General features: G+C 48.4%; 1 protein-coding gene across 6 annotated transcripts in view; it reads left to right on the forward strand.

Moving 5' to 3' along the window:
* The window catches only part of CUL9 (cullin 9), a 45,041-nt gene that overhangs the window by 14,580 nt on the left and 3,347 nt on the right, over positions 1–27,114 (forward strand). For 2 of the 6 annotated variants that reach the window (XM_010333890.3, XM_010333892.3), the window contains exons 10-34: positions 668–864; positions 1,225–1,442; positions 3,196–3,442; positions 3,527–3,632; positions 4,504–4,731; positions 5,009–5,099; positions 5,239–5,410; positions 7,506–7,611; positions 7,894–7,989; positions 8,259–8,434; positions 8,704–8,837; positions 9,210–9,389; positions 9,598–9,707; positions 9,783–9,965; positions 10,113–10,273; positions 10,858–11,086; positions 11,169–11,358; positions 18,949–19,094; positions 19,233–19,362; positions 19,518–19,717; positions 20,951–21,198; positions 22,080–22,425; positions 26,032–26,172; positions 26,300–26,464; positions 26,710–26,873. In XM_010333890.3, coding sequence (XP_010332192.3) covers positions 668–864; positions 1,225–1,442; positions 3,196–3,442; positions 3,527–3,632; positions 4,504–4,731; positions 5,009–5,099; positions 5,239–5,410; positions 7,506–7,611; positions 7,894–7,989; positions 8,259–8,434; positions 8,704–8,837; positions 9,210–9,389; positions 9,598–9,707; positions 9,783–9,965; positions 10,113–10,273; positions 10,858–11,086; positions 11,169–11,358; positions 18,949–19,094; positions 19,233–19,362; positions 19,518–19,717; positions 20,951–21,198; positions 22,080–22,425; positions 26,032–26,172; positions 26,300–26,464; positions 26,710–26,873 — 4,364 coding nt within the window. Of the gene's footprint in view, positions 1–667; positions 865–1,224; positions 1,443–3,195; positions 3,443–3,526; positions 3,633–4,503; positions 4,732–5,008; positions 5,100–5,238; positions 5,411–7,505; positions 7,612–7,893; positions 7,990–8,258; positions 8,435–8,703; positions 8,838–9,209; positions 9,390–9,597; positions 10,274–10,857; positions 11,087–11,168; positions 11,359–18,948; positions 19,095–19,232; positions 19,363–19,517; positions 19,718–20,950; positions 21,199–22,079; positions 22,426–26,031; positions 26,173–26,299; positions 26,465–26,709; positions 26,874–27,114 lie in introns of all 6 variants that reach the window. The other 4 variants (XM_010333887.3, XM_010333891.3, XM_010333889.3 and 1 more) reach the window with 3 other exon arrangements.

A 27,114-nucleotide genomic window follows, 5' to 3' on the forward strand; every position in this document is an offset into this window, starting at 1 on the left:
GAGAAGTCTTACATAGAAGGGCTGGATACTGGCTAAGGCCAGGAGACCCAGGTTTTGGAGACTTGACATATAGGTGGGAATTGAAGCAATGGGAATGGACCTGGTTGCCTCAGTGTGGGAGAGTGTAGAGTCCAGAGAAAGGGGACAAGGGTCCTCAGTGTTTGAGTACCAGGCAAAGCAACACCAGAGAGGTAGGAGAAAAGCCGGGAGGATGTGAAGTCATGGAACTCAGGGGAAAGATTTTGCAAGGGAAGGAGTGCAAGTGAGGTGCAAGACAACTGGAAGAAGCCCCTAAAGACAACTGGATGCTGCGAGGGGCACCATCCTGAGGGGAAGATGCAGGAGAGGCGGGTGTTCCACTCCAGTAGTCTTGGTGCTGCGAGCCCAGGGGCAGAGAGGAGTGGAAGGCTGATCTTACCATCCAGTCTCAGGGTTTGTTGTTGTCGTTGTTTAGTTTCTTTTCTTTCTTCTTTTCCATCCTTCCTCTTTCCCTCTCTTTGTGGCATGTGATGTCCCATCACTACCTCTTCCATTTCTGCCTCCCACTCTACCTATTTGCAGACAGCCAGCTGCTCCCAAGTTTGAGGTGTAGAATGAGGCCCTGGCTTTCCCTTTCCTCGTGGTCGCTCTGCCCACTCCTCACTCTCCTTTCACATCCTCCTCACAGGCACTGAAGATGCTCGCCGTCGCCAGCTCCTCGGAGATCCCCACTTTTGTTACTGGCCGAGATTCTATCCACTCTTTGTTTGATGCTCAGATGACCAGAGAGATCTTCGCCAGCATCGACTCAGCCACACGCCCGGGCTCTGAGAGCCTGCTCCTCACTGTCCCTGCAGCTGTGATCCTGATGCTGAACACTGAGGGGTCAGGGCATTACCCTCCCAACTCCGGGATCCTGCTTAGTCCCAAACCCTACTACTCCTGTGCTCCACAGGAATTCCCCTCACGCTGTCACCTCCCGATTAAGCATTGGTGGCCCAACAACTGTTGTTGGAAGAGAAACCAAGTGGGTTGGGGATAGGGAGATTCCCAGAGAGGGCAGAGACACTGAGCTTCCTTTATGGGTTTGGGAGGAGTGGCCTGAGGTCAGGGGATCAGATGTCCTGGCTCAGAGGGCCCACTGGAGCCCTTTGCTCCCCAGCTGCCTGGCCCTCTGTGCTTGCTTTGCTGCTTCCATTGCACTCATGGTCTCTCGATTTCTTTCTGGTCACCCCCTCCTCCCAGGTGCTCTTCTGCAGTGAGAAATGGCTTGCTCCTGCTCAACCTGCTTTTGTGCAACCACCACACTCTGGGAGACCAGATTATAACCCGAGAGCTGAGAGACACCTTGTTTAGGCACTCAGGGATAGCACCGGGGACAGAGCCTATGCCTACCACACGCACCATCCTCATGATGCTTCTCAATCGCTACTCAGAGCCTCCGGGCAGCCCTGAGCTTGCAGGTACCATTGTGGAGGGGTGGTTTTGCAGAGGAATCACACAGGGCCAGCCCGTGACCAGGAAGGCTAAGGTTTACATAGCAGCTCTTTACTGGAAAGATACAAGGAAATTTCAGGAAATGAGTGAGCATTGCGGTGCTCAGGTTAGGTCTTAAGTAGAACTTCCCGACCAAGAAGAGGAAGACTGTGGGATATGTGCAAGGAAATTGTCTTCCTTTTTCTAAGTTGGAATTTTGCTCTTGTTGCCCAGGCTGGAGTGCAGTGGTGTGATCTCAGCTCACTGCAACCTCCACCTCCCGGGTTCAAGCGATTCTCATGCCTCAGCCTCCCGAGTAGCTGGGATTACAGGTGTCTGCCACCATGCTCAGCTAATTTTTGTGTTTAGTAGAGACAGCATTTCACCGTGTTGGCCAAGCTGGTCTCAAACTCCTGACCTCAGGAGATCCACCTGCCTCGGCCTCCCAAAGTGCTGGGATTACAGGTGTGAGCCACAGTGCCTGGCTGGAAATTGCCTTATTGAATGGCTTTAAACATATGGATTCCCATCTGTCTGGGCTAGGTTTGGCCCAGTCTTATTGCACAGTAGAAGATTCATTGAAATGATGTATCTAGGAAGGCCTTTCTTCTTTTTTCTTTTATGCTTAACTTTCTCTTCACAGAATAGGGAGGCTTTCTTAAAAGGAATTATAATTTATGGTACAGAACATTTGTGCCTAGAAACACGAAATACTGATACTGGGGAAGAAACCCTTTGTGACTGAGAAACAAGTGTAAACCTAGAAGTATGGAGGGATACTGAAATAGGAAATATGTGGCTGGGTGCAATAGCTCATGCCTTTAATCCCAGCACTTTGGGAGGCTGAGGCAGGCAGATCACTTGAGGTCCACAGTTTGAAACCAGCCTGGCCAACATGGAACCGAGTCTCTATTAAAAATATAAAAATTAGCTGGGTGTGGTGGTGGGTGCCTGTAATCTAAGCTACTTGGGAGGCTGAGGCAGGAGAATTGCTTGAGCTCAGGATTGAGCCAAGAGATCATGCCACTGCACTTTAGCCTGGGTGACAGAGCGAGACTCCGTTTCAAAAAAAAGAAATAGGAAACATGTATGTATCTTTTAGTCCGTGAACCTAAAGCCACCATGCAGGTAGTACAGGGATGTAATCATCGAATCTAATATTTACTATTGCTAACAGTTATACAACTATAAGATTTAAAATGTTGGCTGGGCACGGTGGCTCACGCCTGTAATCCCAGTACTTTGGGAGGCTGAGGTGGGTGAATCACCTGAGATCAGGAGTTTGAGATCAGCCTGACCAACATGGCGAAGCCCCGTCTCTACTAAAAATACAAAAAAAATTAACTGGGCATGGTGGTGCGTGCCTGCAATCCCAGCTACCCAGGAGGCTGAGGCAGGAGAATCGCTGGAACCCAGGAGGCAGAGGCTGCAGTGAGCCGAGATTGCGCCACTACACTCCAGCCTGGAACAAGACTCCATCTCAAAAAAAAAAAAAAAAAGATTTAAAATGTCTTGTGTTTAACTTGACAATGTTTGCTCTACTAGGTTTTCTTTCAAATGCGGTTAGGTTTGTATATGGGGCCAGGAAAGAAAATTCCTCATAGTTTGGTTAACAACTGAAGATATTCTCAATATGGAAGGAAAATTTTGGGGTGATTTTCTGGATCTTCCCAGTTCTCAGTTTGACAAACTAGTAAGACTCTTCATCCACATTTTTCCCTCCGATGTGTCTGGCTGCAGCACTGGAGACCCCCATCATCCAGGGTCAGGATGGGTCGCCTGAGCTACTGATTCGATCCCTGGTGGGGGGCCCATCTGCAGAACTACTCCTGGATTTGGAGCGCATGCTATGCCGTGAGGGCAGCCCTGGGGGTGCTGTGAGACCCCTTCTCAAGCGCCTCCAGCAGGAAACCCAGCCTTTCCTCCTGTTGCTGCGGACTCTGGATGCTCCCGGGCCCAACAAGACTCTGCTGCTGTCTGTGCTGAGGTGAGGGACCTATTGAGGTGCATGCATTGGGATGAGGGGAACTGGCAGACTTCAGGGACTTCACTTGTTCCATCCCCTCACCAGGGTCATGACCCGACTGCTGGATTTCCCTGAGGCAGTGGTCCTCCCTTGGCACGAGGTCTTGGAGCCCTGCCTCAACTGCCTGAGTGGCCCTAGCAGTGACTCTGAGGTACCAGAGCCCTGGCAAGGGGCAGGGAGGGGAAGGCAGCATCTGGGGTACCAACTTCCTTGTGAGGCTCTGGAGGGCACAGCAAAGCCTTTCTGAATGAATCTTCGGGCACTGGGATGGGCGTAGGAAGAAGAAGGGTAACGTCATCTAAGAATCTCCAGAACTGAGCCGGGTGCGGTGGTTGAAGCCTGTAATCCCAGCCCTTTGGGAGGCTAAGGCGGGTGGATCATGAGGTCAAGTGATCGAGACCATCCTGGTCAACACGGTGAAACCCCGTCTCTACTAAAAATACAAAAAAATTAGCTGGGCGTGGTGGCGCGTGCCTGTAATCCCAGCTACTCAGGAGGCTGAGGCAGGAGAATTGCCTGAGCCCAGGAGGCGGAGGTTGCGGTGAGCCGAGATCGCGCCATTGCACTCCAGCCTGGGTAACAAGAGCGAAACTCCGTCTCAAAAAAAAAAAAAAAAAAAAGAATCTCCAGAACTGGGATCTTTGAGGTATAAGCCCCTTAGATGAACCTGGATTTTAGATTCTGGATAAAGGAAAGGCCCACATTCACCAATCCAAACAGCTCTCCTCCCTTCAGGGTTTGTGCATTGGAGAGCAAGGCTCAGGCATCAGGGTTAACATAGCTTGGCCTAGCAGGAAGCAGCCTGGAAAGCTGTGCCGGAGCTCTCTTCCTGCCAACTCACTCTGGAGTCCTAGTACCCCTCTATCTTACTCCACCCAGATTTTTGGTGCTCTTCTTTCCCTGGGCTTCTGCATGTCTCCAAAATCTCAGCCACTATGCTTCCTTTACTGAGCCCTCTCCTCAACACTTACATGTCCTGCCCCTTGTTTCCTGTAAATTCATCTATGTGGCTGTGGGCTCAGATTGTTCAGGAGTTGACCTGCTTCCTACATCGCCTGGCCTCGATGCATAAGGACTATGCTGTGGTTCTCTGCTGCCTGGGCGCAAAAGAGGTCCTCTCCAAAGTCCTGGACAAGCACTCAGCTCAGCTGCTGCTGGGCTGTGAGCTTCAGGACCTGGTGACAGAGTGTGAGAAGTATGCACAGCTCTACAGCAACCTCACCTCCAGCATTCTGGCCGGCTGCATTCAGGTGAGGAGCGGCTGAGAGAATGTAAGTCAGAACGAGGGGAAGGGAGTCAATGGGTTCCTCTTTGGTATCCCTGTGTGGTATTCGTGTTTGGCACAGGCAGTAGCAAATCTGGGGCACTTGTTTCCTAACCTTGACTTTACATGGTTCTGTCAAAATTTAGGGAGAGAGCAGTTGAGTGTTCTGTTGACCCTTAACTTTTTCTCTCTACCTGTTTCTGTCTGTTTCTCTGTGTTCCTCCTCCTCCCTCTCCTCCTCCTCCCTGATGTTCCCGCTGCAGATGGTTCTGGGCCAGATTGAAGACCACAGACGAACCTACCAACCCATCAATATCCCCTTCTTTGATGTGTTCCTCAGGCATCTCTGCCAGGGTTAGTGCCCTTACCTGCTTTCTCCTGGCTCCCGTCCAGTGTCTGTTCGCCCCTTCCCTTCCTGCTCCCGAGACCTTTTTCCTTTTTTCTCTCTCAATTTACTTGGCTGTGACCACCACACCCTCCCACTTGCCCCCAGGCTCCAGTGTGGAAGTGAAGGAGGACAAGTGCTGGGAGAAGGTGGAGGTGTCCTCCAACCCGCACCGGGCCAGCAAGCTGATGGACCATAACCCCAAAACCTACTGGGAGTCCAACGGCAGCACCGGATCCCACTACATCACCCTGCACATGCACCGTGGGGTTCTTGTTAGGTGTGAACACACAGAAGGGAATGTTCTTCTGTGCCCCAGGATACTTCCCTAAAGCACCCAGATACACACAACCCCAGTTATCACCCCCATGCTGGAGGGACACACTCAAACCAATTTCGTGCAGTGAACACATAGACACATTGACCTGCCTTTGCTGTGCTGAGTACAGACATCCCCTCAGCCTGGAATCTGGTGACTGTACTCCAGCAGGTACAGATGTCACCGCCCTTGCTTAGTGTTGAGGGAAGATCCATAGCTCACTTACCCATTTCTCCTGTGGGCATTTGTGCCAGGCACTGTGCAGGGGTCTGGAAATAGAAGGACAATAAGGTATGGTTCCTGCATTCCAGCTGGGGAGCCACACTAGAAAATCAAGTAAGAGCAGAGTAAGAAAAAGCACGTGGTCCACATGTGGACCTGAGGCTGAGGCATCAGAGCAGGCTTCCTTTTGGAAGGAGGGGGTGACTGAGCTGGGTTTTGACATTGAAATTAGGTAGATAAAGAGGGGGCAATATTCTAGGCACAAGGACAGCATATGTGCAAAACGGAAGTAAGACACAGAATATTTGGAGGGACTTGAAGTCATCATGTTTGGCTGCAGTGAAAGCTGTGTATATCAAAGCGGCAGAAGATACAAGCCAGAAAAGTAGCAAAGGTGGATCACAAAGTGGTGAGCTAAGAAGTGTGAACTTTATTCCAAAACTTTGGAGAGCCAATGGAACATTTTAAGAAGGGAAGAGAGAAAACTATATATGTTTTTTTTTGTTTGTTTGTTTTGTTTTCTTTGTTTTTTTTTTTTTTTTTTTGAGACTGAGTCTCACTTTGTTGCCCAGGCTGGAGTGCTACAGACATGCGCCACCACACCTGACTATTTTTTGTATTTTTAGTAGAGACGGGGTTTCACCATTTTGGCCAGACTAGTCTTGAACTCCTGACCTCGTGATCCACCTGCCTTGGCCGCCCAAAGTGCTGGGATTACAGGCGTGAGCCACCATGCCCAGCCAAAAATGAGATTTTTTTTTTTTTTTTTTTTTTTTTGAGACAGAGTTTCACTCTTGTTACCCAGGATGGAGTGCAGTGGCGCGATCTTGGCGATCTTGGCTCACCGCAACCTCCGCCTCCTGGGTTCAGGCAATTCTGCCTCAGCCTCCTGAGTAGCTGGGATTACAGGCATGCGCCACGATGCCCAGCTAATTTTTTGTATTTTTAGTAGAGACGGGGTTTCACCATGTTGACTAGGATGGTCTCGATCTCTTGACCTCATGATCCACCTGCCTCAGCCTCCCAAAGTGCTGGAATTACAGGCGTGAGCCACCGCGCCGGGTCCAAGATTTTTTTTTTTAATCAAAAACTAGATTTTTTGTTGAGAAAGCTCACTCTGGAAATTATAGGAGTTTGGTTGGGAGTCAGAAGAAAGAGGTGGAAGATTTGTGCAGTGGTCTAGTAGAGAAAGGATCCATATGTTCAGCTAGTCAGCAGGAGTGGGAATGGACTGGAAAGTCCTTAGGAGCCCGCAGGACTTGCCTTTGGGTCAGGGAAGCCACGAGAAGGTGAAGACCACAGTGACCGTATTCTAGTTGAGTACTGCGTGCACGGAAGTTTTATTTTCCAGGAGAGAAATAGGAAGTGGGGCAGGTTTCTGTGGACAGATGATCATTTCATTTGAGCATGTTGACTTTGAGGTGCCCATGGGACATGACATGGGGACACAGCACGAAAGCTCAGGACAGTGGCCTGGGCTAGAGATGTGGATTTGGAGTCCTCTGTGGATTAATTTTCAGTTGAAACTGTGGGTTTAAATTTAGCCACTTTGGGGGAATATAAAGGGAAGAGCAGAGGGTGTAGTGAGGAACAGGAGCCTGAGAAAGAAGTGGTGGGTTGAAATAGTTTTCAACTAAAACCAGAGCACTGGCCTTTTTATTTATTTATTTTCATTTTTATATTGTAGAGGTGGGATCTTGCCATGTTGCCCAGATTGAGCTTAAACTAGCCTCAAGCAATCCTCCCACCTAAGCCTCCCGAAGTGTGGGGATTAAAGGTGTGAGCTGCCACGTGCAGAGGCCCAGCTTTGACTGCTTCCTTTCTCCCTTCCCAGGCAGCTCACTTTGCTGGTGGCCAGTGAGGACTCAAGCTACATGCCAGCCAGAGTGGTGGTGTTTGGGGGTGACAGCACCAGCTGCATCAGCACTGAGCTCAACACGGTGGGGACCCTTGTGCCCCCTTCACCTGGCTCCACATCCTTTTTGTCCCAGTGCCCATAGGGAGGACCTAGTCCCTGGGGGATGGTGACATCCCTTCCTCCTGGGAAGGCATTGTCTTGTAAGCAGTGAGAGTGGGATTAGGGATATGGAGCCATGTAGATCCTGGGCTCTGCAGAAGTGAAGGGCAGACACCATGACCAACTTGGTTACCGTCAACAATTTTTCCACCTGTTTCTGGAGGTGACAGCTGTTTCCTCTCCGTCTTCTCCCCTGCCCTGCCAGGTGAATGTGATGCCCTGTGCCAGCCGGGTGATCCTTCTGGAGAACCTGAACCGTTTCTGGCCCATCATCCAGATCCGCATAAAGCGCTGCCAGCAGGTGGGGCCAGGGCGTCAGCCGGGGCTGAGGAGGAGGAGGTGGCACAGGGTCTCCAGAGTGTCTGGGTTCTCTTAACATCTAGAGGCTAGGGCTTTAGCCAGCGTTTCTTCTTGATCCACTTGGGAGATGGCCCAGGGACCTGTTGAGTCCCAGAGATGTGGGGATGTCCTGAGCAGTTCTAGAGAGCTCAGGACAGGAGGCCTGGTTTTGGTAGTACCCAGTGGCTCAGCGGCTTAGGTGACAAGACAGCTAAGTCTCTGCTGTTGCAGGGCGGCATTGACACCCGGGTTCGGGGTGTGGAGGTCCTGGGTCCTAAGCCCACATTCTGGCCACTGTTCCGGGAGCAGCTGTGTCGCCGAACATGTCTCTTTTACACAATTCGGGCACAAGCCTGGAGCCAGGACATAGCAGAAGACCGCCGCCGCCTCCTCCAGCTCTGTCCCAGGTGGGTGGGGCCTGATGAGGGAATATGGGTAAGGGAAAAGGACACTGTAAGAAGTAGGTGGTGGGAGGGATGCTTCTGTGGGAGTCCAGCAGGGAAAGCTGCAGCCAGAACAGGAGGGGGAAGGTGAACATAGGTAAGAAGTGTGTGTTGACTGGAAAGAGTTGGATCAGGGACCAAACCAGGGTGACTGGGAGCTGATTTGCACTTGAATGGAGGCCTTAGGGAAATCCAGTGCCTTTAATCCTCCACCATGCACTGTTTGTTCCTAGACTGAACAGGGTTTTGCGCCACGAGCAGAATTTCGCTGACCGCTTCCTCCCTGACGACGAGGCCGCCCAAGCGCTGGGCAAGACCTGCTGGGAGGCCCTGGTCAGCCCCCTGGTGCAGAACATCACCTCTCCCGGTAACCATGCTGACACCTGCCCCCACTAACCAGCTCCTTGACCTTATTCCCAGGGATCACCTGAGTTAATGCTCTTGGTTCTTTTGGTTCCTGTCTTTATCCCTGAAGGCCTGTCACCTCAGTGTTCCTCTCTCCTTCCTGCCCCAGGCACTGCTCCCTGAGACTCTGGTATTTGAATCTTCCCCACAACCCCATCCCCGCCCTGTTACCATCTCCCCAGACTCCAGCTGAAGCACACCTTGGTGAGGGGAGGACTAGGGTGCTGCTGCCCCTCAAGCCTTTTTATACAATTGATCCTCCTCCCTCCTCTGCCCTGGGCTGTCTGGTCTCCCATCTCCCATGGAGACCTGTTCCTGACCTGTCTTCTTGCAGATGAAGAAGGTGTGAGTGCCCTGGGGTGGCTGCTGGATCAGTACTTAGAACAGAGAGAGAGCTCGCGGAACCCCCTGAGTCGAGCAGCGTCCTTTGCTTCTCGCGTCCGTCGGCTTTGCCACTTGCTGGTGCATGTGGAGCCTCCTCCTGGGCCTCTTCCTGAGCCATCCTCTCGGCCCTGTAAGTCCCAGCTGTGGCCAGTGGCGCTTAGGCTGCGGGGAGTGGTGCATCTGGCTCCTTCCTCCCTGCTTTTTACTCTTGCTGCTTTGCTGCTGGCCTTTCCAGGCCCCTGAGACCTCTTGGCCTTTCCAGGAGATCACTACCCAAGCCTGGTAGACTCACCCGGAGGCTGAGATAAAGCCCCTTCTTTCTTCCTCTGTCTCCACAGTCAGCAAGAACAGTAAGGGTCGGGAGCGGAGCCCGGCGCCTTCACCAGTGCTTCCCAGCAGCAGCCTGAGGAACATAACCCAGTGCTGGCTGAGCGTGGTGCAGGAGCAGGTAGGCAGAAGCAAGCTGAAGTCTGCAGAGGGGAGGGGCTGCTCCCTTTACGGCATTTCTTGCCTCCCTCCTCAGGTCGGCAGATTTCTGGCTGCAGCCTGGAGGGCCCCAGACTTTGTGCCTCGTTACTGTAAACTCTATGAGCACTTGCAGAGAGCAGGCTCCGAGCTGTTTGGGCCTCGGGCAGCCTTCACGCTGGCTCTGCGCAGCGGCTTCTCTGGCGCCTTGCTGCAGCAGTCCTTCCTCACTGCTGCTCACGTGAGTCCCGCCAGCTCCCCACAGGGCTGTAAGCTCATGTTCCAAGTTCATCTCTTTCTGCCCTACCCTTTCACCTTCGTTCCCTCCCCAGTCTCCTACTCCGTTCCCTCATTCATGGTTTGCCCATATCCTTTCCCTTGCTCCCAGATGAGTGAGCGGTTTGCCAGGTACATTGACCAACAGATCCAGGGTGGCCTGATTGGTGGAGCTCCTGGAGTGGAAATGCTGGGGCAGCTTCAGCGGCACCTAGAACCCATCATGGTCCTTTCTGGTCTGGAACTGGCCACAACTTTTGAGCACTTCTATCAGTGAGTGCAGGTCTGGAGGGGTGGGGGATGGAGGCCTAGTTGAGAGAGTGGGAAGAGTTGAATCTTTAGGGGAGATGAGGGAAGAGGCTGTGCAGAGGAGAGATTAAGATGTGGAGATGGCTAGCCAGGTGTGGTGGCTCATGCCTGTAATCTCAGCACTTTGGGAGGCTAAGGCGGGCGGATCACCTGAGGTCAAGAGTTCAAGACCAGCCTGGCCAACATGGTAAAACCCCATCTCTACTAAAAATACAAAAGTCAGCCAGGCATGGTGGTGGGCGCCTGTAATCCCAGCTTCTCGGGAGGCTGAAGCAGGAGAATTGTTTGAACCTGGGAGGCGGAGGTTGCGGTGAGCTGAGGCCACATTATTGCACTCCAGCCTGGAGCGACAAGAGCAAGACTCGGTCTCAAAAAAAATAAAATAAAATGAGATGATTATACCTTGGTGGAAAGGGAGTGGGAAAGAAGAAGTGAGGAAGGGCCTGTGACTCAGGCAGGTTGTAACAAAGGGACCTATATTCTCGAGGGGGAGTCTGGGCCATGCTGGCACCCACATTGAGGCTTGGCCTGGGCTGTGTGTGCTACAGGCATTACATGGCGGACCGTCTCCTGAGCTTTGGCTCAAGCTGGCTGGAGGGGGCCGTGCTAGAGCAGATTGGCCTCTGTTTTCCCAACCGCCTCCCCCAGCTGATGCTGCGGAGCCTGAGCACCTCTGAGGAGCTGCAGCGCCAGTTCCACCTCTTCCAGCTCCAGCGGCTCGACAGGTTGTTTTTGGAGCAGGAAGACAAGGAGGAAAAGGGACTAGAGGAAGAGGAGGTAAGAGCAGGGAGAAAGGAGAGTAAGGAGACTAGACCAAAGAAGGGAGCCCAAGGGCCCTTGAAATCCTTCTGTCCCTCAGGAGGAAGAGGAGGAAGAGGAAGCTGACAAAGAACTGTTTATCGAAGATCCAAGTCCAGCCATTTCTATACTGGTCCTGTCACCACGCTGCTGGCCGGTCTCCCCACTCTGCTACCTGTACCATCCCAGAAAGTGCCTTCCCACAGAATTCTGTGATGCCCTTGACCGTTTCTCCAGTTTCTACAGCCAGAGTGAGGAACTAGGGAGAGGAAATCGGAGATCGGGGTGAGATTCGGGGTGGCAAGAGAGGGACAGGAGAGGACCTTTGGACAGGATATAGATACGAAGAAAAATATCAGCTCCTAGGGAAGGGTGAGAAAGCATGGGGGTAGTTTCATTAATTTCTGCTCTCATCAGTTCTTTCAACTTTCTATGAATTTGTTCTATTTTCTTTTTCTAACTTCAAGGAGGGTGCTTGATTGTTAGTCTTTTCAGACTTTTTTTTCCAAGTAAAAGTATTTAAGACTATTCATTTCCCTCTAAATATTGCTTTAGCAGCATCCTGTAAAGTTTTATATATATATATACGTAATTTATTTATTTATTTATTTTGAGATGGAGTCTCACTCTGTTGCCCAGGCCAGAGTGCAGTGGTGCTATCTCGGCTCACTGCAGCCTTCGCTTCCCAGGTTCAAGCAATTCTCCGTCCCAGCCTCCTGAGTAGCTGGGACTACAAGTGTGTGCCATCACACCTGGCTCATTTTGTATTTTTAGTAGAAATGGGGTTTCACCATGTTGGCCAGGCTGGTCTCAAACTCCTGACCTCAAGTGATCCACCCGCCTCGGCCTCCCAAAGTGTTGGGATTTCAGGTGTGTGCCACTGTGCCCGCCCTAAAAGATTCTTTAGATTGGGATATAACTAGTACTCAGTAAAGTGCACAAATCTTAATTATAAGGCTTCACAAATAATTGTATTAATATACACCCTTGTATCTACCTCCCTCACACCCCCATCAAAATACAGAACATTTCCAGGATCGTGGAAGGCTCTCTCCTTGATGCCCCCTTTCCAGTCAATGTCGTCTTCCAGGAGAAAACATTATTCTTAACCTTTATCACCATAGATATTTGTCTGTATTTGAACATCATATAAATGGAATCATACAGTATTCTGCCATGTCTGATGTCTTTCACAAAGCATCCTGTCTATGAGAGTTAATCCAGGTTGTCAAGGGTATCATTAGTTTATTCATTTCTTTTGCTGAGCCATATTCCATTGTATGGATGTGTTTACTTTCTGCTGTTGATGGACATTTGGGATGTTCCATAAGTTTTTCTTATGTATTATTTTTATTATTGTGTAGTTCTGAGAATTTTAAAATTTCTATGATTATTTCTTTATTTTGTTTTTCAGAAGAATATATTTTTAATTTCCAAACAATGTTTCTTTGTTTAGTTATTTTTTGTGTGTGTTTTATATTTGTGCCTTCATTCCCCTGTGGCCAAAGAGCATGGTTTCTATGATTCTGAATCTTTGCAGTTTATTGAAACTTCCTTTTGACTTGGTAGATGCTCATATTTTATGTGTTTCATGTGTGATTAAGAAGAATGTGTATTCTTAACTGGATTCTACATATTTCACCAAATTGACCTTGCTAATTGTATTGTTGACATCTTCTGTAAACTCACTAGTTTTTGTCTACTTGATCTACTACTGAGAGAGGTGTGCTGAAATCTACCACTATGATGGTGAATTTTTTAAAACTGTTATCATATAGGTTTTACTGTATATATATTTTTTGGCCATTTTGTTAGAAGGTTAAAATAGTTTAACAGCACCATCCAGTAGAACTTTCTGCAATGATGGAAAAATTCTTTTCAGAATGGCAATCATACTGAAAGGTGCCTTTCAGTATGATTGTCATTCATGGCAATTAAGTAACTGGAGTGTGGCTAATATAACTGAGGATCTAAATATTTAATTTAATTGTAATCAGTTTATTTTATTTTAGTTTTTTGAGATGGAATCTCGCTCTGTCACCCAGGCTGGAGTATAGTGGCTTGATCTTGGCTCAGTGTAATCTCTGCCTCCTGGGTTCAAGGGATTCTTCTGCCTCAGCCTACTGATTAGCTGGGATTACAGGTGCTTGCCACTATGCCCCACTAAGTTTTCTATTTTTAGTAGAGATGAGGTTTCACCATGTTGGCTAGGCTGGTCTCGAACTCCAGGCCTCAGGTGATCTGGCTGCCGTGGCCTCCCAAAGTGTGGGATTACAGGCGTGAGCCACTGCACCTGGCCGTAGTCAGTTTAAATTTAAATACTTACATGTGGCTAATGGCTACTACGATGGACCATGCAGGTTTAGAAACTTCAGAGTCAATGAAACATTATGAAGTGACTTTCTTTCTTTCTAATAAAGCTTTTCTCTAGAAGACTATTTTTCTCTGGTATTAGCAGTATACCTGCTTTCTTGGTTTAATATCTTTCCAGTATATCTTTATCTGTCTTTGGCTTTTTGTTTTTGCATGGAGAGAAGTTCTTAAATCTTTTTTTTTTTTTTTGATACGGAGTCTCACTTGGTCACCCAGGCTGGAGTGCATTGGTGCAATCTTGGCTCACTGCAACCTCTACCTCCTGGGTTCAGGCGATTCTTCTGACTTAGTCTCCCGAGTAGCTGGGACTACAGGCACATGCCACCACAGCCAGCTAATTTTTTTTTATTTTTTTATTTTTAGTAGAAATGGGGTTTCACCATCTTGGCCAGGCTGGTCTCAAACTCCTGATCTCATGATGCACCCACCTCAGCCTCCCAAAGTGCTGGGATTACAGGCGTGAGCCACCACACCCAGCCAATCTTTTAGATACCTTTTTAAAAAATTACGATAAAATATGTCTAGTATAACATTTGCCAATTTAAACATTCAAAGTATATAATTTATCCTTTTACTTTTTTTTTTTTTTTTGAGAGGGGGTGTCACCGTCATCTAGGCTGGAGTACAGTGTCATGATCTCAGCTGGCTTACTGCAGTCTCTGCCTTCCAGGCTCAAGTGATCTTCCCATCTCAGTCTCCCAAGTAGCTGGGACTGTAGGTGTATACCACTACTCACAGCTAATTTTTGTATTTTTTGTAGAGACCGGTTTGCCATGTTGCTTAGGCTGGTCTCGAACTCCTGGACTCAAGCGATTCTTCCTGGCTCAGCCTCCCAAAGTGCTGAGCCACCGTACCCAGCCTCCTTAAACTTTTTAATAATGAAAGTTAGATTTAGAGGTTTCAACAGGTTCAGATTTTTTTTCCTTCATGTATATTTCTTTATATACCACACCTGGCTTATCCTTTTACTTAAAAGAAAATTTCTTTGTAAATAATTTCAGATTTACAGAAAATTAGAATAATGATACAAAGAATACCTACCTACTCTTTATCCAAGTTTACCTTTTGTTAACATTTTGTTAATGTTTGCTTTTATCATTTGCTATTTGTGTATGTATATGTGTATATATGTATGTATAGAGAGACATTTTGTTTTTCTAAAACTTTGAGAATAAATTGCATATATGCTGGCCCTTTACCCCTAAATACTTTAGTACATATTTCCTAAGAATAAAGGTCTTCTCTTATATAACCACAATTCATTTATCAATTGCAAAATTTTAACTTTGGTATAAATACCATGATCTAGTTTTCCATATTCTATTTTTATTTTTTTTGAGATGGAATCACACTCGGTCTCTCAGGCTGGAGTGCAGTGGTGTGATCTCGGCTCACTGCAGCCTTTGCCTCCTGAGTTCAAGTGATTCTGCTGCCTCAGGCTCCTGAGTAGCTGGGATTACAGCTCCCACTACCACACCTGGCTACTTTTTGTACTTTTAGTAGAGACTGGGTTTTGCCATGTTGACCAGGCTGGTCTCAAACTCCCTCCTGACCTCAGGTGATCCGCCTGCCTCGGCCTCCCAAAGTGCTGGGATTGCAGACATGAGCCACCGCACCCAACTTCCATATTCTAGTTTTGTCAACTGACCTATAATGTCTTCTGTGACTTCATTTTTTTGTCCAGGACAGGATCCAGTCTAGGATCACCTGTTACATTTAGTTGGCATGTCTCTTTAGTCTCCTTTAATCTAGAACAGTTCCCCAGCATTTCTTTGTCTTTTATGACATTGACATTTTTGGAGAATACAGCCCTTTAACATTTTTTTTTTTTTTTTTGAGATAGAGTCTTGCTCTGACACCCAGGCGGGAGTGCCGTGAAACGACCCTGGCTCACTACAACCTCTGCCTTCCGGGTTCAAGCAACTTTCCTGCCTCAGCCTCCTGAGTAGCTGGGATTACAGGCACGTGCCACCATGCCCAGCTAATTTTTGTATTTTTTCTTAGTACAGATGGGGTTTCGCCATGTTGGCCAGGCTGGTCTCGAACTCCTGACCTCAAGTGATCTGCCCACCTCGGCCTCCCTAAGTGCTAGGATTACAGGCATGAGCCACTGCACCGGTCCCTTTTACATTTTTTAAATGGCTTCTGTTTTAAGTTTGTATGATATTTCCTCATGATTAGATTCAGGTTATACATTCCCAGGCAGAATACTAAGTATGTGGTAGGCATGTACTTCTTAAGGCTTTATACCCTGAAGCACAGAATTTTAATCTTTATGATGTCCAGTTTGTCAACCTGGCCAAGAAGTTGTTTGATTTCTCCACTCATATAGTTAATGTTTTTTCCCTTGCTACAATTAATATGCATTCTGTAGGGGGAGATACTTCAAAATCATGCCAGTATTCTACTCTTGTTAGAATTTCCCCTGGGATTATTTTATTTTTAACTTTGCCATACCCTTAATGTTTTAGGCACATGTCTTATAAAAACCTAGAATTTTTTGTTCCGCCTGACAATCTCTTTTTGAGATGTCAATTTTAGCTTATTTATTATGAATAATAAATTCATAATGAATTCATTTATTTATTAATTGGCTCTTTCTAACTTCTTATTTTATGTTTTTGTTTACCCTTCTTATATTTAAAGAAGAATAAGTTGAACACCTATATACATATGATTCTACCCTGGGTTTTTGTGCTTTTTTCTTCTTTTGGATTGATTGATTTTTAAAAAAAAAAATGTCTTTTTTGTTGGTATCAGTTTTAGAACTTAGGCATTCTATTTCTATAATTGAATACCCTTGTTTTTTTTTTTTTTTTTTTTTTTTGAGACAGAGTTTCACTCTTGTTACCCAGGCTGGAGTGCAATGGCGCGATCTCGGCTCACTGCAACATCTGCCTCCTGGGTTCAGGCAATTCTCCTGCCTCAGTCTTCTGAGTAGCTGGGATTACAGGCACGTGCCACCATGCCCAGCTAATGTTTTGTATTTTTAGTAGAGACGGGGTTTCACCATGTTGACCAGGGTGGTCTCGATCTCTTGACCTCGAGATCAACCCGCCTCGGCCTCCCAAAGTGCTGGGATTACAGGCTTGAGCCACCGCGCCCAGCTTACCCTTGTATTTTTAACCTGTATCCTTGATTTGCTAATGCCACTTCCCACATTTTTGAACAATAAAAAGATGTTAGAAAATCTTAACTCTAGCTGTAACTCCCATATTACTTATTACTATTGTTCCATGTTTTAGAATTATCTTTTTTTAACTTCCAGCATTGTCATTATTATGATTTATTCATGGATATTTACATTTGCCACCATGCCAGTTGCTTTAGTCACCATTTATTTTGCCTCTTGGTCCTTCTTCTTTTTAAAATAAATCTGTTAGAAGTGTCTTCAGGCTGGGCGTGGTGGCTCATACCTGTAATCGCAGCACTTTGGGAGGCTGAGATGGGTGGATCACCTGAGGTCAGGAGTTTGAGACCAGCCTGGCCAACATGGTGAAACCTTGTTTCTACTAAAAATACAAAAATTAGGCTGGGCGTGGTGGCTCATGCCTGTAATCCAAGCACTTTGAAGGCCAAGGTGGGCGGATCACCTGAGGTCAGGAGTTCAAGACCGGCCTGACCAACATGGTGAAACCCCATCTTAAAAAAATAATAATAATAAATTAAATTAAATTAAATTAAAATTAAAATAAAGTAAAAATACAAAAGTTATCCAAGCGTAGTGGCACACACCTGTAATCCCAGCCACTCGAGAGGCTGAGGCAGGAGAATCGCTTGAGCCAGGGAAGTGGAGGTTGCAGTGAGCCAAGATCATGCAACTGTACTCCAGCCCAGGGAACAGAGTGAGACTCCATCTCAAAAAAAAAAAAAAAAAAAAAAAGTGAGTGTCTTCATTGAGGTAGTATTAATGGAAAACCCTACCAGTTTTTTTATTTGTCTGAGAAGGGTTATTTTCACCCTCATTTAAAAAGTGTTTTTATTTCAAACATACATAAATGTAGACAGACTAAACTCCAACATATATCAACTCATGGTCAATCTTGCTTCAATCTGTACCTCCATCAATTTTTCCCCACCCCCAAATTTAAAAGATAAGTACTGTCTCTTTTTTTGAAAAAATAAGGAGACTACAATTATTAAATATTTAGAAATTTGCAATTCAAATATACAGTCATTGTTCATATTTCCCTGATTGCCTTGGGGTTTTTTGGTTAGTTATTTTGTTTAGTGAGGAGCCAAATGAGGTCCACGCATTGCATTTGGTTGCGTTACCCGACATCTCTCTTTATCTATAGATTTTCACCTCCCGTTTTTCCCTTCTTGCAGTTATTTCAGGAGGAAAGTGGGTTATTCATTCATGAGCTGGATTTTGCTGATTGCATTCATGTGGTGTCCTCAAGCATATTACTCTGTCTCCTTTATTTCCTGAAAACTGATTTGTAGGTGTAGAGGCTTATTCAGATTTGGGTTTGATTTATCCAGCAAGGGTGCTTCATTGGTGGTATGTGTCTTTCCACCAGGAGGCAGGTTCAGCCTAGCTGTCTCCCTTTGTGATGCTGAGATGGATCAGTGGATTTTAGTGTTGTCAGTCTTGTCTATACATTACATGTAATTTTCCATCAGTTTTTCACCAGGCAGGTGTTTCTACCATTGGTTAGTTAGGCCTATCATTTCATTAGGGGTTATGAAATAGTTATATCTAGTTCTGTCATTCCTTTTTCATGTATTACTTGGAATGCTTTCAAGAGAAACTTTCTTTCACCAACTATATATTTACCCTGAAGTCCAGTTTATACAGGAAAGGCTTGATTGTTTCCTCTTCCCATTATTTTTAACTAGTTTTAAAAATAATGTGTTGGTTCTCTAGTATCTTTTAAATATAACCAATGAGGTTTTTTAAAAATATATCATTATGAACTCATAGATTTTAAAATACTTTGTGTGTTTCCATCACACACTGCAGGTGTTCTGTTTTGTTTTTTTTATGCTCAAATTGTCCCATCTTTGGTTAGAGGGCATCTCTCAGATGCGCTCCTGGTCCCTTTAATACTCTTCCTTTGACAGTTTCCTTGCTTTCTAGTATGAACACATGTCTCAGGCTCACCTTGCCTGGGCTGTGAAACAGGAGGAGGAAGAGATCTAGCTCAGTGGGTCTTTCAAGCTGTGAGCTCCTTGAGGGCAAAATGCAAGTTTTTTTCTTTCTGGTTTTTTTTTTGCATGGAACCTGCCTGGCTCAAGGCTAGGCTCTGGGTCTAGGGATGGGCTCCTAGATACTTGTGGCTCACCAGGGAGGCAGGTGCAGAGAAGGCTAAGATGTTGAAGCTTGACAAGGTGCGTCTCTGTCTGAAAATGCTGGGGCCCTCCTCCCCGCGGGGATTAGTAGGAGCAAAGCTTGACACCTCAACCCTGAAACCCCTGGTTTCCTCCATTCTGTGTCTCCATCCTTCTCCCTGACACTTTCCTAGGTCAGAACCATCCAGTCCTGGACATGGGACCGCATCGGCGCCTGCAGTGGACATGGCTGGGCCGGGCTGAGCTGCAGTTTGGGAACCAGACTCTGCATGTGTCCACCGTGCAGATGTGGCTGCTACTGAATTTCAATCAGAAAGAGGTGCTTGAGCCCTTAGCCTCTCTCTGTCTTCTCTACCACCTGTCTGTCTGTTCTCCTGAACACTGTTCCTCTTTTCAACCCTCCTCCCCTCTTCCTTTTCTCTCCTGTGACTCCTGACTGGGCGTTTCTCCTCTTCAGGAGGTGTCAGTAGAGACCTTGCTGAAGGATTCTGACCTCTCCCCAGAGCTGCTGCTCCAGGCGCTTGTGCCCCTCACCTCAGGGAATGGCCCTCTGACCCTGCATGAGGGTCAGGACTTTCCACACAGGGGTAGGTCAACGGGGGCTGGGCTGGGCCTCTGCTGCTGGTTGGGGGGTCACTCTCAGGATGGGGGAACTGTAGTAGGGACTGAGAATGGGGTCATCTTAGTCCCCATTCATCTGTCCCTCTGCCTTCTCCGGTATCTGACCGGGAGTGGGTTCCAGGTGTGCTTCGGCTTCATGAGCCTGGTCCCCAGCGCAGTGGAGAGGCCCTGTGGCTGATACCTCCCCAGGCGTACCTGAACGTAGCAAAGGATGAGGGCCGAACCCTGGAACAAAAGAGGAATCTCTTGAGCTGTCTTCTTGTTCGTATTCTCAAAGCCCACGGGGAAAAGGGCCTCCACATTGATCAGCTGGTTTGTCTGGTAGGCAGAGAGGGGACCATGAAGTTGGGGGAGGGAGGGAGGGAGTCATGCTTGGGGTTGGGGATGAGCACAGGGTGCTCTTTCAATATGAGACCTCTGTGGCTTGACATTTCCATCTGGTTTTCTGTCCTGACAGATCAGATAGACAGAAGGTAAAGATAAGACAGGAGTATTGACCATGTGCCCTATTCTAAGAGTTTGCATGATTAAATCATTTAATCCAGCTGGGCACAGTGGCTCGTATCTGTAATCCCAGCACTCTGGAAGGTCGAGGCAGGCGGATCACTTGAGGCCAGGAGTTTGAGACCAGCCTGGCCAATATGGCAAAACCCCGTGTCTACTAAAAATATAAAAATTAGTTGGGCCTGGTAGCACATGCCTGTAATCCCAGCTACTTAGGAGGCTGAGGCGTAAGAATTGCTTGAACCCAGGAGGTAGAGATTACAGTAAGCCAAGATTATACCACTGTACTCCAGCCTGGGCAATGGAGCAGGACTCTGTCTCAAAAAGGAAAAAAAGTCATTTAATCCTCACGACAATCCTATAAATATTATTTTATCTCATTTGACAGATAAGAACAGTGAAGTATGAGAAACTTAATAGTGGCCAGGCAGGCATCGTGGCTCATGCCTATAATCCCAGCACTTTGGGAGGCCGAGGTGGATGGATCACTTGAGGTCAGGAGTTTGTGACCAGCCTGGCCAACATGGTGAATCCCCGTCTCGACTAAAATACAAAATTAGCCCGGCATGGTGGTGCACACTTGTAGTCCCAGCTACTTGGGAGGCTGAAGCAGGAGAATCACTTGAACCCAGGAGGTAGAGATTGCAGTAAGAGATAGTGACACAGCACTCCAGCCTGAGCAAGAGTGAGACTCTGTCAAAAAAAAAAAAAAAGAGAGAGCGAGCGAGAGAGAGAGAAACTTAATAACAAATTCATAATCACACAGCTAGTAAGTGGCAGAACGGCCAGATACTGGTGGCTTATGTGGGAGGATTGCTTGAGCCCAGGAGTTTGAGGCTGCGGTGGGCTATGATCATGCCACTGCACTCTAGCCTGGGTAACAGAGCAAGATTATCGCTTTCAAAATTTTTTTTTTTTTACTTTTTAGAGCTAAAAAAAGAAGGGAAAAAAAAAGGGAATAAGTGGCAGAGCCAAGCGTAAGTGGCTAGGGAGCCAGGCAGACTGCTCCCTAGGTAAAATTGGCCTTCTTGTTTCTTTCCTCCTATCCAGGTGCTGGAGGCCTGGCAGAAGGGTCCAAATCCTCCTGGAAGCCTGGGCCACGCTGTTGCTGGAGGTGTGGCCTGTACCAGTACAGATGTCCTCTCTTGCATCCTGCACCTCTTGGGCCAGGGCTATGTGAAACGGCGTGATGACCGGCCCCAGATCCTGATGTATGCTGCTCCAGAACCCATGGGGCCCTGCTGGGGTCAGGCAGATGTCCCTTTCTGTGGCAGCCAGAGCAAGACCTCCAAACCTAGGTAGCCACCCCACCTGACCCCTTGCTTTGAGGTGGGAGAGGTTGTCATGACAAAGCTGAGATCCCTTGTGGAGAAACACTTCCCTTCTTTCTTTATCTAAGCCTTTTTTCCCTATCCCTGTTATTTCCCTGACTTTGGTAGTTCTCATTGAGCCTCCCAGCACCACCATCCCTTTCTGGTCAGGGGTCTTGCTCTCCCCATCCTCCTAGGGCCAGCCCTGTATAGACGTCTGCAATTTGTAGGAGATACCTATTGAGTGCTATGTACTCTACTCAGTGAAATATACAAACTTTCAGGAAGTTTGTTCTACAGAGGAATTTGCCATAGGATTTCTCTAATCAGCCAGCAGCCCTGAAGCTTTTTAATGTTCACTGGAAGCTGTTATAGCCCTGCTTTTCATGCCTGGTGTTTGCATCATGTGTAAAGTGAATTATCTCCAGCCGTCTTTCTCAAACCTCAACATGGTGCTAGTGCTAAAATGCAGATGTTAACAGCAGAGCTCTCTGTGATGCCTGTGCTGCTGGTCCACAGGCCACACTTGAGCAGTAAGGATGGAGATGACTGCTCTGACCACAGGTGCTGCCACCATTTGTGGTGGGATCTACAGTGGGACTGTCCCATCTGCTATTGGTCTCTTAGCACCCTGACCCCTAGATAACTATTGTGTCCCCAATCATTGTGACAGCCAGCCCCACCCTGAGATTTACAAGTGCTTCTGTGGAGGACCTGCTCTGATGGTTGGTTTGGGTGGTTATCCTGAGGCTGATTAGGCAAGCAAGCAAGTATGCGCAAGTAGGGAGCTGGGGGCCAGGTGGGGTTCAGATAGTAGGTTGGATAAGCAGGACAGGAATACTGACTTCTGTATCTTCTTTCCCCACAAGCCCAGAAGCTGTGGCTACCCTGGCATCTCTACAGTTGCCTGCAGGCCGCACCATGAGCCCCCAGGAAGTAGAAGGCTTGATGGAACAGACGGTGCGTCAGGTGCAGGAGACACTGAACTTAGAGCCAGATGTCGCTCAGCACCTTCTGGCTCATTCCCACTGGGGCACCGAACAGCTGCTGCAGAGCTACAGTGAGAACCCTGAGCCACTGCTGCTGGCTGCTGGGCTGTGTGTACCCCAGGCCCAGGCTGCACCTGCACGGCCAGACCACTGCCCCGTCTGTGTGAGCCCCCTGGGGCGTGACGACGACTTGCCCTCCCTCTGCTGCATGCACTACTGCTGTAAGGTGAGGCCCCACCAGCATTGTTCCTGCCCCTGGCTTTCTGCCCTACCCTAACAAAATACCCTGGGAATTCTTGGGTTCTAGCCCAGCACTGCCATTTCATAACCTGGGCAATATTGGATTCGTCTCTTAGTCCTTCTTAAACTAGTTTTGTCATCTGTAAGTGGGACCACCTGCCTTTGACACTCTGAAGGGTGGTGGTTAGGGTCCAGCTACGTATATCAGTGGTTCTCCAGCTTCATAGTATAATCACTGGAAGCTTTTATAAGTCCTAATGTCCAGATGATACCTCAGACCAATTAAACCAGAACCTCTGGGAGTGAGAAAACTGCAGGAAGTTTTAAAGCCTCCCCATGAGATTCCCATTATCAGCCAAGTTAGAACTAAGAGATACACATGCAAAATAGATGTCAAGGCACTTTGTGAAGTGTTTGCAAACGTGTTATTAGATTGGCGATAACTCTAGCTTGTGGTTGCCTTATCACCATTTAAGTCCCCTCATCTCAGCACACTATTACTGCTTTTATCATATACGCTCACTTAATACAAAAACATTTTTTTTAATGGGCCTGGTGAGGTGGTTGCACACCTATAATGACAGCACTTTGGGAGGCCAAGGTGGTCAGATCACTTGACCCCAGAAGTTCCAGACCAGCCTGGGCAACATGGCAAGACCCCGTCTCTACAAAAAAAAATACAAAAATAAGCTGGGCATGGTGGTGCACACCTATAGTCCCAGCTACTCAGGAGCAACCTCAGGGAGGATCACCTGAGCCTGGGAGGCGGGAGGCTGCAGTGAGCCAGTATCTCACCATTGCACTTCAGCCAAGAGGACAGAATGAGATCCTGCCTCAGGGTCTTCTTGCTCTGTCGGCTTGCTTCTATAGAGGGGGACACAGAGAAACTTGCAGATTGGGAGTGAGTCATCTTCAAAGGCAGAGAGAGTGGGGCTGAGGTGGAGAGAACCTGCAGCACTGAGTTCAATATTCCCTGCCTCGCAGCTCTTTAGAACTGGTGCCAAGCACAAACACATCGGCTTAGCAGGAGGGGCACTCCTGGTTGCCATCAATCCCAGCTGCCTCTCCCAGCAGCATTTCCCCATTGGTGGGTGATGGACATGTGTGTGCTCACGTGCACGTGTGGACTCTTTTTCTCTTTCCCTTTGGCTCTGCTTCTGGCTTCTCTTCTCACTTCGTTGCTTATGCTCCCTTTTCCCAAGATCTTACTTATTTCCTTTACACTTTCATTTTTTCATTCAACTAATATTTTTCATGGATTTATGTATGTAGCACTGGGTGTTATATGAGGTATTGAAAAAAATCCCAGCAAGAAATGACCAGAGAACTAATAATATTGATGGGAGCTCACTCTGAGCCAGGCACTGTGCTGTTTACATGCAATCTTTTACTTCTCATACTAGTTTTATGAGGTGGGTATTTTTGTCATTCCCAATTTACACGACAGAGGGAGACACTCGGAGGTGCAGTAATTTGCCCAAGGTCAGGATTTGAATTTTGGCAGTCTCAAGCAATCCTCCCACCTTGACCCCCACAAAGTGCTGGTATTGCAGGCAGGAGCCACCACACCCAGCCTGACAGCAGATTTTCTTTTATGAGAAGCCATGGTGGGTTTAGGCAAAATAGTGATATGATGTGGTTTACATTTTTAAAAAGATCGCTTTGGCCATGGTATGGAGGAAAGGGTTGGATGGAGCAAGAGTGGAAGCAGGGAGGCCCATCTGGTGACTGTTGTACAAGAGGCAAGAGATGGTGGTAGTTCGGACTGGGGCCGTGGCGATGAGAGCGGGTGGATAAGGACACATTTGGAAGTGGAGCTGACGGGATTAGGTGGGTTAGATGTAGGGGCTTCAGACAAAGGAATTGAGGATGGTTTCTGTGCTTTTGACCTGAGCATCTGGGTGGATGGCATGTGTCATCTTTACTCTGTTGTGGCCCTATGAAGTTTGAGCTGCTTGTTGGACACCTGTGTGGAACTGGCAGGTAGACCGTGGATTTCTGAATTTGGAATGAAGTGGAGAGGCCTTACTGGCCTCACCCAAGGAGAAAGAAGCAGACCCAGGGTACCAAGCCTGTAGAGATAGAGAGATGGGCGGGTCTCAGGAGGCTGAGATCCAGACAGACAACATAGCAAGACCCTGTCTCTACAAAGAATAGAAAAAAACTTTACCCAGGCATGGGAGTGCACACCTGTAGTCCTGGCTACTCAGGAGGCTGAGGTGGGAGGATCGCTTGAGTCTGGGAGATCGAGGCTGCGGTGAGCCATGGCCGTGGTGAGCCATGATTGTGCCACTGCAGTCCAGCGTGGGTGACAGAGAGAGACCCTGTCTAAAAAGAGAGAGAGAGAGAGAGAGAGAGAGAGAGACAAGGAGCCTGAAAACAAGGCAGATGCACAGGCTGACTGAAAAGCCCCCGCAGAGGAGGAGCCTGTGCAGCAGTGCAAGAGAAGCCGCTGGATGGTGTCCCGGGTGAGCCCGACCAGTTGGGTTGGACAACAGTCATGAGAGCAGCTGGGGGTCCCCAGACTGAGATGCGAGGGCAGAAGGGAACACGGAGGCGCTAGTGTGCCTTTAAGAGTAGGGTCTGAATTCAGAGAACATTTTCGCTGTTCTATCTCAAAAAGGCAAGAATTTGCATTCAACTTCCCAACTTTGTCTGGGTTAGTTTCAATGCAAAAAGGGTTCTGCTTACTTTGGGCTGGTACTTTGAGTAAAAATGATCCAGTCAGGTGCTGCACATTGATGCAGCTTTGATACCACAGACACACAGTCTCCCGTGGGTTTAGACCCGTCATTTTGGAAAGCGTGGCCATAGGCAGTGTGAGAGGCAGGGGTGGTTCATGGAGTATTGTAGGAGGCTCCGACGGCCTCGACGGCTGCTCATGTGGAAAATAGACCAAATGGATGGTGTGGAGAGAGACCGGGAGAGGATACCGTGGATCAGAACAGGCTTTCACAGTGGTTTAGGGATGAGAGGATAATGGCCTGATTTAGGATGGCGGAGTGACACGGGAGCAAGAGAATGACATGAAGGTTCCAACACTGGTGACGAGGGGACAGTGGTGCAGGTTGGTCAGGGTTTGGGGGATGCAATGGGCAAGCCAGTTTTATAGAGAAGATGCTGGGTCTGTTGGAGGCGTGAGTCAGAGATGGGAGCATCCTGACAGTCATTGGAGATGAGCCAGTGGAGCTGGAAGGAGAGACCAGAGCTGTGTTGTCGGCCACCCAGGTGACCCATTTCCCAGGCCTCCTTTCTCTCGGATCTCCCTGCTCTCTGCACATGTTAGAATTTGAATCTTTCTCCTTTTTCATGATTATTTTTATTTTATTTTACTGTCCATCCCAACAGTAATTGTGATTAGGGAAACACACAGCCTACCCCATCCTCAAAGACAACTGTAATTTTGGGCCAGTCTCAGCGAAGCTGGAGAGAGGAGAGTCAGCATTGGTTGATGCAGAGGCAGGCTTGTCTCTGGCCTTCCACGTTGTAATGGGGGGGAGAGGGAGGAGGGATGATAGCTGAGTTACCAGGACACTCCCCCTGTGCTGCTCCCACACTGTCTCGGAGCAGCCCCTCCTTTTGTCCCTCCCAGTCTTGCTGGAACGAGTACCTGACAACTCGGATCGAGCAGAACCTTGTGTTGAATTGTACCTGCCCCATTGCCGACTGCCCCGCCCAGCCCACCGGAGCCTTTATTCGTGCCATCGTCTCCTCGCCAGAGGTCATCTCCAAGGTATCCCCTCTCGGCTGAGAGGCTCCAGTGCAGAGCCAAAGGGGCGTCCCAGGGAGTGGGCCGGGGCCTGGAGGTGTGGCATCCTGGGGAGCCATACCCTCACCTCATGGCGCCTGCATCTCCACAGTACGAGAAGGCACTCCTGCGTGGCTATGTGGAGAGCTGCTCCAACCTGACGTGGTGCACCAACCCGCAGGGCTGCGACCGTATCCTGTGCCGTCAGGGTCTGGGCTGTGGGACCACCTGCTCCAAGTGTGGCTGGGCCTCTTGCTTCAACTGTAGCTTCCCTGAGGTGGGTGCCCCACACCGGCCCTGACCCTGAGCAACGACTCACACTCCTTCCCTGCCTAACACCCCCTCCCTCCCACACACACAGACTGTGACTTGGCCCTCCTCAGCCTCTACCACCCAGCTGAGCTCTGTCCCTCTTCCTGGAGCCCTCCAGATGTGACCTGTGCCTGCCCCCCGACTCCTTTGTGCACCAGCCGTGCTGCCCTCAGGGCTCAGCTGTGTCCCCACTGTGCCCTCTTGCCCTAGGCACACTACCCTGCCAGCTGTGGCCACATGTCTCAGTGGGTCGATGACGGCGGCTACTACGATGGCATGAGCGTGGAGGCGCAGAGCAAGCACCTGGCCAAGCTCATCTCCAAGCGCTGTCCCAGCTGCCAGGCTCCCATCGAGAAGAACGAGGGGTGCCTGCAGTAAGAAGGGGGTGCTGAGGGGAGCCAGAGGGCAAGGAGGAGGGAGGAGGCCTGGCAGAAGAAGGGAGGAGTGGGCTTAGTATAAAGCTCAGCGAAAGAGGGTGGTTCCTCAGCTGCCCCTCACATGGCAGCCTCCATGGTGACTTCCTGGATCATGTTCCTTCCCCACTTTTTTTTGTTTTGCTTTGTTTTGTTTTGTTTTGTTTTTTGTTTTTTGAGACAGAGTTTCGCTCTTGTTACC

The sequence above is a fragment of the Saimiri boliviensis genome, chromosome 4, assembly GCF_048565385.1.
Source record: "Saimiri boliviensis isolate mSaiBol1 chromosome 4, mSaiBol1.pri, whole genome shotgun sequence".
In the NCBI taxonomy this organism is placed as follows: Eukaryota; Metazoa; Chordata; class Mammalia; order Primates; family Cebidae; genus Saimiri; species Saimiri boliviensis.